This window comes from Salmo trutta, chromosome 1 (assembly GCF_901001165.1).
Source record: "Salmo trutta chromosome 1, fSalTru1.1, whole genome shotgun sequence".
NCBI lineage: Eukaryota > Metazoa > Chordata > Actinopteri > Salmoniformes > Salmonidae > Salmo > Salmo trutta.
This window is the reverse complement of record NC_042957.1, coordinates 46,871,235-46,879,945: the sequence shown is the minus strand read 5'-3', so window position 1 is coordinate 46,879,945 and position 8,711 is coordinate 46,871,235. Positions and strand designations below refer to the sequence as shown.

Here is an 8,711-nt window from a genome sequence, read left to right as displayed (position 1 = left end):
CATATTGGAGTGAGGTCGACGAAATGTAGGTAAGGGATAATCAACTAGGGGCTATGCGTTCTATGGAAAATAATGAACGAGGTGGAAGGTGTGTTCCACGACACGCTAGGTGAGTGGAACTGACCTTCCACAGAGTTGCATTATTTTCCCGGGAACTCATAGATCCCCGAGTTGATTATCCCCTTTATACCATTATAAGGTTTCAGGTAAGACTCAAGTGCAGACTGTGTTGAAGTAACAATGTTTATTGCAACAACAGGGGCAGGCAAACGACAGGTCAAGACAGGCAGTGGTCTATAATCCAGAGTAGTGGGGCCAAGGTACAGGCAGGCCCAGGGTCAGGTCAGGCAAGGGTCAAAACCAAGAGGACGAGAAAAAGAGAGACTGGGGAAAAAGCAGGAGCTGAGACAAAACGCTGGTTGACTTGAACAAACAAGACAAACTGGCACAGACAGATAGAAAACACAGGTATAAATACCCAGGGGATAAGTGGGGAAGATGGGTGACACGTGGAGCAGGGTGGAGACAAGCACAAGGACAGGTGAAACAGATCTGGGCGTGACAACCATGGCTATAATTTAAGACATTTGACGCTAGAAATGTGTTCAACATCCACTAAAGTAGCTAGCAAGTTTACTAGATAGCTACAGTTTGCCGTGGTAACCAAACAAACAGACTTGCTAGTTTAGCTAATAAAACCATTAGTCCGAGCTTACCATTATGAAAATTGAATCAAAAAATATGACAATGTTTTCAATTCGACTTTTGCTTTCAAAAGCAATTCAAACATAGAACATGTAAGAGTGAATAGGCAATGAATTCTACCTTCCAAATATACCTTGCATTATAGGGAAAATAATACAAGCTCTAGAATGCCATTCTTACCCATGCATCTGATTTCAATCTATTACTTACAGCAGCTACAGTGCTAAAAAGTGAACTGTCAATCCTGCATCTCCTCACCACTCCCTCACTCCCTTGCTAATGTTATTTAGTTACAGATGATTTACTGTCACCATGGCCACAGGGGGGAGAGTATTTGTTGTTATAATGCTTTGACCTGTGTGAGCTGGTAACCATGAAAACTCTTTATGAAAGGGGACTCCCCAGAAATGTTTATGGGTGTCATCACTTCCCTGGTCTCCTTCTGTTCCCCCTCCTGTGGTTTGTCCTTTGCTCTGAGTCTGAACCCTGTGTGGGGTCTTCAGAAGCACCCTGCCCCAGTCCTGATGGTCCAGAAACGTTGATGTTGGGCCCAGCCCAAGGCTTCTGGGTCTGGGAGGTTGTGTTGTGTTGTACCAGTGTGGGCATGGCACTACCCAGAGAGCCAACCGGGAGACTGAAGCCTGAGACTGAGGCTGAGGCCCAGGCCATCTTTGAGCTACATCCAGGACTGTCAAATGGTACAAAGAACCAGATTGGAAAAGATCTCTCTTTGAAGGGTTATGTAACATCAGTGTGTTAATGTTATTAATAAAACATACCGTGTCAGGTCACTTTCAAGCACTGGACTAACACTGGACTAATGACACTCACTAGATCATTTTCACATTTGTTTTCAATTAGGCGCAAAGACAGTTGCATGCTCCAGCATCATTACTTAGTTAGTTGGACATGCTGTGTAAGAACCCTTTTTTGTTATTTTATGTTTACAGGATCATTGAAACACTGTTTTTCTTTCCCAAAATGTATTTTGAAATTATGAAACAAAAAGTGTTTATATAGTAGTAGGGTCGTTCCAGGAAATGAGTCCCTTCTGGTGACCTAATGAGACTCTTAAGGAAACGTTCTCTAAAGTTGTGGGAACGTTTGTTGTTAGCTGGGTTTTGGGTAGTCTAACTTGGTGAAGAAAAAAATGTTTTATTTCACCTAATTTTAACATTCTGTCATGAATAGCACATGTTCAACTTAATAAAAAATGTGTTTTCCCATTTTAAGAGTTTGAATAAAAAATGACTAGTCAGTGCCAAATAAAGTATCAGGGTTGACTGCAACAGGGTATACCATTTAATCTTAAATTAGCCATTCCTCCTTGTGACAGGAGCAATGGAAGCTTGTTGGGTGAAACAGAGAAGGGCACTTGAACGCAAATATCACAAAAAAAAAATTGTAAAAGAAATTCTAGCCTGTTCCCATGTTATGCTCGACCCACTCAGTTTTCCATCACAAATCACCAGAAAATTGCCAAAAAGAGTAGAAGCAGCTCTGCTTTTACACTATGATTTGACTATTAGATATTCAATGTTTCGTTTTTTTTTTTTAATTTTTTTAAAGGAATAGTTTCACCATATTAAAACGAGAGTTCAGTTCACAGGGTTGACCTTAAAATGACGGACAGGCTTTTTTTTAAATCATATGAAATAAATAATAATCTTCAGAAATGACTTGGTGAAAGCAACAAAAAAGCTAGGGCTTTACAATGACGGTAAAAAATATGTTGGTGTTAAGTGCGTTAGAATCTTTCTTGACGTCACAGAGGGTGCACAGAGGGAGATATAAAAATTCTGGTACTTTAGCAAGTCTTTATTCATATTAAAAATCTGATATATTGAATTTTCCATGTGGTCTATATTAATGGGCACTTCATTTAATATAACAGTCTTTTAAAATTCAATATTGGTGGACAATTTCTACTTAAAATATCAATGAGACAAAAAAGGGACTCATTTCATGGAACGACCCTGTACCACATTGAATGTATTATACATGATGTCATAATGAGATATAACACATTTAATCATCATTGATATTAAATATGTTTATGACTGTAACAGTCCAGCTGAAGATTGTCGAATCCAGGAGGTATTAGATTCACATGACCATACATTCAGTTAACTCTTAAAGGTTTGCATGTGATCATTTTGGCTATAGTCAGGAAGGTGAGTCATATTAGGCACTACACTGTAGTTGGGAAGGCCTCATCTAAATCTTTCATGTTCTAAAATACTTTGTATTTAACCACCAAAATGGCTTCTCAGTTAAAGTCCAACAAAACAAAAACATTCTCTAGATTCTAGCTGGAACACTTGTGACGATAAATACATAATTGTAAATCTATACAGTATATATGCATATTTCATGTATTTATACCCATTTTGGGTACAGTACAAATCATTTGATTGCAGATCAACCTGTTCTGCAGACTCTCACAATGACAATCTACTAACGGCTGCTGGGGAGATTAAACGTCCCAGCCTTCACCTTGCTCCTCCACTGTGACCAGACAGCTGACACATAAAACATGCCCCTGTGCTGAATACCAGAGTGTTCAGGGCCAGTCGGGGCCATCCGATCTGGCAGGTAGCAAAGACTGGGTAAGACTCCTGAGAGAGTCTACAGGAGGGCCCTATGTCCCTGTTGTGTCTGTCCTAGCTGTAGGTACATTTCCGGTAAAGGGGTGGGGCCTACCTGGCGGTGGGTGTACACTCTCCCAGGTGTATCCTGAGCACGCCCTGGGTGTGGAGTCTTAGCAGGTGGTCGAACTCAGCAGGCATGGCGTGCACCGTCTTCTTACTCTGCCTGTCGTCGTAGTAGTGGTTGGTGAGGTTCTGGTGTCGGTGGGGGTGTTTATTAAAGGGCCAGAACCCGTAGAGATGCACGTTGGCACACAGCTCCAGCGCCAGGCTAGCCACGATGAGTCCTGTGCTGAGGCGTACCGTCCGCAGGCCCTGGCCCTGCCAGAAGCGCGCCAGACTCTGTAGGTACTCTGGGTTGAGGAAGACGGGCCGCGAGGGGCTGTCAAAGTCCTGGATGGTGTAGAGGGCCCGCAGAGACACGGGCGTGTTGTGGCCGTACGAGAAGGCTGGCAGGAGCATCAGGGAGTCGCCATAGCTACGCAGGCTCTCCACGAAGGGCCGACGACGCTCCTGCAGGCCCCCATATCTGAGAGAGGACGGGATGGAGAGAAAAAAGAGAGAGGTGAAGAACAGCTGGAGGAGATCAATTTGAACAGCACTAGAATATATGATCAGATCATTTCTCAATCCACCATAAAACACCAGATGATAAGCAGTATGAGAAGCCCAATGTACCCCCAAACTCACTTCTCCATGAGGATGCTGGGATTAGCTGTCACCAGGTCTGTCTTGTTGCCCACGTCTCTCTCATAGCCGTTCTCCAGAGGAGGGAGGTTACACCTGAGAGAGGGAGACATAGAGGGAAGTAGTCAGTGAATTTGTGTCTAACAATGTTTGAGAGGAAAAGGTCATTATTGTGGAGTAAGTTTTCTGTCTCACACCTGATAACAAACTGGGCAGAGTCGATTTTCTCTCCACAGCTGCTATTAGCTAGGATTCCCCCATTCCCAACGACAGAACACGTATCCCATGTCGTATTCACAAAAGGATTCTCCTGTAGGCAACACAACATGTGTCATGTCACTCGCTTTCTTAAACACACACTCACACACACTATTCATTGAGGTGACACTCTGGACCAGAGCAACAAACCTTAGCGAAGGTGCTGAACAGTTCAGGGGTCACCTGAAGAGGCTTCCTCTTCTCTCCATCGTACACAACCTTTGACCCCAGAGGAGTGTTAGTCTGTGTCACCATAGCCTTGGTGAGTCCATGACATCTGTTACTCAGAAGAGACCTGAGAACACAACAATAACCTTTTGATTATAAGATAAAGACAGTATTAAAAGCGTACTGTAAATGAATCGTACTTCATACACACATTTCTCTTGTTTTGAAACAGACTGGTTGATAGGTTAGGTATAAAAAGCTACTGGTGATAAATTTAAGAAAATATCAGATACAGGAATACATAAACAAGGCCTCATTGTCTTGTCTTGATATAAATATAAAAATTGGAAAGGGATGTTTATAGAAAAATATTGTCTTTTAGAATATCTGCTCTGAGTCCTTCCTTTCAAGTGTTTATTCATTTACAAAGCTCCTTGCCGTTCTCTTTGGTGTTGTTTGGTGCTGCTGAAGTCTCTGTATACTCAGAGAGAGCTTTACTAAGCCAGTGTTAGCCTGCGGAGACAGGACAGCTGAGAAGAGAAATACCCACTGACTGACTGACGGATGCAACAATCACACGACTCTGACCTCTGCTACTGCTGCTACTAACAGCATGAAGAAGTAAACGGTAACATTTCACAGGTCGCTTCTCCTGCTTTTAAGCACACTTCCACCTGCTTTTGTTTCTCGTTCTGCTAAGGTAGAAAGGAAACATCCCTTTTGTTATAGTTTGTGACCCTCACAAAGTGGTCTTTGGCTCATCTTGGCTGGCTTTTAGTGGGGTTCAGAGTCTGGGTTTATTGTGTGTTTATATTTCACCTGAAATTTCTGAACTTGTCCTCCTGCTTCCTCCAGCTGTGAGAGTAGCGCTCCACCACTTTTTCAGTGACTGTATCCCTTTGACACACACACACAGACACACACACGCACACACAAACATAGAACATGCAGTTATGAACCATATAATGAAGTTAATAACAGTAGAGAGACAGATGAGGTGGTTGTTGAGCAGAGAGGATTGTGGGTTGCCAGGGCGTGTGTCTAGTCTCACCTGCAGCCCTTGCATGTTCTGGAGGGGACTGGCCCAGAGTTCATAATATGACTTTTGTGGGGGAGTCTGCCAGGTTGGACATTACTATGTACACCCACAGGGAGAGAGGAAGACAGAGAGAACAGGAGGATGAGTAGACCTCTGTTTGAACCCAGTACACCACTTGTCTTGTCAACACTTGTATAGCTGCATTGTTTGCTGTTGTATTACAGTGTATTGTTTGAGTTTATCCCGTTACCTTCGCTGAATGAATTGTGTTGATGTGATCATTTACCGTGTGTTTACGTTAAACCAATAGCTGAATGTTGTGCGTACTGTAACAATAACCTGGTGAGCGAAAGGGTTATCCAAGCCAAAACAGAACACACTGGGCAGCCATTTTACCTTATCCCTCTGAGTCTAGCGTGTTTTACTGATTATCTAACAGGAAACCCTGAATGCTTGAAGTGGTTTCACAGCAGCATTAAACAACCGCAAATGAACGGAAAGACAGGGGACTGTTCATATTTAGATCTGATAAGAAATCCAAGGGCAAGCCTGGATTTACTGTATACAGATAATCCCCCTTGAAGTATGGGTTTCCCCACTCCAGAACGCGACACTCTTGTGGACAGTTATTTATGGCGGGATAATTGTCATATCCTGCAGATGGTGAATGTCAAACAACACTTAGTTCTATGATTCATCTGAGAGTCTAGAGTCACATTCAGACAGATACCAATTAGACAGTTAGTTGTATCGAGACATGGCTGGAAGAAAAAGATAAAAAGGCTCTCAAGTTTGACTGTCACAGAAGGGCAGAGACTAAGCGAAAACAGCGTGTTCATCGGGCGTGTTTCGGTAACAGCGTGAGAAGGCATTTTACAGTGACTTTTCAATCTCGATCTCTTGTACAAATGTTCTGTTCCCCTTTCACTTACTTATCTTCCTCTGTCTACAGGCAACTTATTAATTTCCCACAGAAAATAGATCACTATTTAAAATCAATATCTAACTGAGCACACCTACAAGCACATGCTAGGTTTGTATGTTTTTAGAAACAACTGGTCAAGGGAAGAAAATATCTGCTATAATGTTTTTGTTTGAGTATGATATTTCAAAATTCACCAACGTTTAACCATCCAGGTGCTTTTGCAACACCTTCCACTTATTCTACCTACATTGTCAAATAAACAGTTGAGTTCGCTTCAACACAAGATGTAAAATTGGTACGGGTTGTTCGGAGTTCATTAATAGTGGTCTCGTATGAAATCCATCAGCTCTGTTGGGGCACAAACAGACGTTTCTCTCTCTCCCTCTCTTTTCCACCACATAATCATGGTGTTTCAGTGGTTTAGTTAAGATACCCACAGTAACAAGCATTGAGAAAGCCAACCACTGCTCTGAGGAAAGAGAGAGAGAGAGAGAGGGAGAGAGAGAGAGAGAGAAAGAGAGAGAGAGAGAGAGAGAGAGAGAGAGAGAGAAGGGGAGGTGGTGGAGGGGGGACCAGTGAACAGGCATAACCACCAACACCAAACATATAATATTTCACCCCCTGCACAACTCTTACCTTGTTCCACTAGAGCAGCTACTCACACCAACCGATGTGAAACAATCACACTATTAAAATCAGAAGTGTGAAGACTCACTCCCTTCCTCCCTTCCTCTCGGCATCTGTCTGGAGGATATGCAGCTAGCTACCACCAGCCAGACCTAATCCCCCCCACCCTAGCCCGGGGCTAAAGGCTCCAACACCTGCCCAGTCAAGATGGAGGAAGTTAGGGAGAAGGGGTGTGAAAGGAGTGGGACTCACCGGTTGCTGAAGAAGTACCAGACGAGTGCAGTCATGACAGTCCCCAGGATGGACAGGGTGAGCATAAAGGAGAACAGTCCCCTCATGCCTCTCTCGCCCTGCTACTTCCTCTGGCTGGCCCCCTCCTCTTCTTCTCTCTCTCTCCCTCTCTCCTATTGTCCTTCACTCAGCACTTCCACATGAGTTTGTTTCAGACCTTTCCCCTATTTCCTTTTCTTATTTTTACCTCCCCCTCCCTCCCTTGTTATTTGTCCCAGATTGTCCTTCACTGCTCACTCTCGCTCTTTCTGACTGTGGTTAATCTTTCTGTCTCACTCACTCCCCCCTCATTTTCCGCCCTCTCTTTCTCTCTCTCTCCCTCCCTCTCTCTCTCTGTCTGTCTCTCCCCCTCTGTCTCTTTCTCAGAGCGTTTCCAGGCACACTCTTCTATAAGCAGGCTATCATATCTCTGTCTGTACCCTATAAAAATCTCTCATGTGTCTCTCTCATGCGCCTCTCTCCTTTCCTCTCTCCTTTCCCCCCCTCTTTTCTCCCCCTCCGCTAGGCTCCTGTAGAACTACAATGTCAGTCTTTTGTCTGCACGCCCTCCTTTACGTAGATTGATGTGTCTTGTTTCCTTTCATCTCTCTTTCTGGCTTTCTCTTTCTCACTCCTTCATTGAGAGCACACCATGTTCTTACTTTCACTGTAGTCCCAGAGCTCAAGCTGTTGCTCTGTCTGCATTCTCCAACCCCACCCCTGAGCCCTAGCCTTCTCTATGCTTTCCCCCTCCCTCCCTCCCTCCCTCCCTCCCTCCCTCCCTCCCTCCCTCCCTCCCTCTCTTCCTGTAATTTCCCTCTGCCCTCTTTTCTCCCCTCCTCTGCATGAAGAGCAGCCAGTAATATAATTCCATGGTACTGAATTAGCCCAGGGTCTGCCTCTTGACTTATGTGTGTGAGTGCGTATGAGTGTGTGTAGTGTATGTGTGTGTGTGTTGTGTGAGCGTCTGTGTGGCAGGGATTTATTTTTCCATTAGCCAATGATGGTCAGAGTAGGCTAGGGGAAAGGGCTATCGGCCAATCAGATTTACGGTTTCCCTGTTCTCTATCTCGTGCCCGTCTTTGACTGTCCCGTTCCATATCTGGCTGGCTCTACAAGTTTACTTTCCGGGTGGTTTGCAGGCTCAAGCTCAACTTTGTTTACAGCATCAGGCATCAGTTCTAAGAAGCTATTAATTAATACAACTTTTCTCACCCTGTGAGACGATGAGAGAAAGAGAGAGAGAAATATATACTTTGTGTACAACGCAAAACTCGAAACAATGCATGCAGAGCAGAATTAGGCCTATACCTGGTAGTTATCAACATGTAATTCTACAAACACCTAAAAGGAAGTGATGCACACAAGCGCCACCACAAAGCCC

General features: G+C 43.9%; 1 protein-coding gene across 2 annotated transcripts; it reads right to left on the bottom strand.

The window, feature by feature from the left end:
* Positions 1–227: 227 nt before the first annotated feature.
* LOC115197519 (alpha-2,8-sialyltransferase 8E) lies at positions 228–8,063 on the bottom strand. 2 transcript variants are annotated; one of them, XM_029759143.1, is made up of 8 exons: positions 7,310–8,062; positions 5,518–5,601; positions 5,286–5,363; positions 4,449–4,593; positions 4,238–4,350; positions 4,044–4,136; positions 3,409–3,882; positions 228–1,393 (listed from the first exon to the last, which is right to left on the bottom strand). In XM_029759143.1, exons 1-8 carry the CDS (start codon positions 7,393–7,395, stop codon positions 1,129–1,131), a joined length of 1,338 nt encoding a protein of 445 aa, XP_029615003.1. In that variant the 5' UTR covers positions 7,396–8,062; the 3' UTR covers positions 228–1,128. The 2 variants fall into 2 exon arrangements, with proteins under 2 accessions (XP_029615003.1, XP_029615013.1); XM_029759153.1 differs by lacking the exons at positions 5,286–5,363; positions 5,518–5,601 and having other exon boundaries at positions 7,310–8,063.
* Positions 8,064–8,711: the final 648 nt, after the last annotated feature.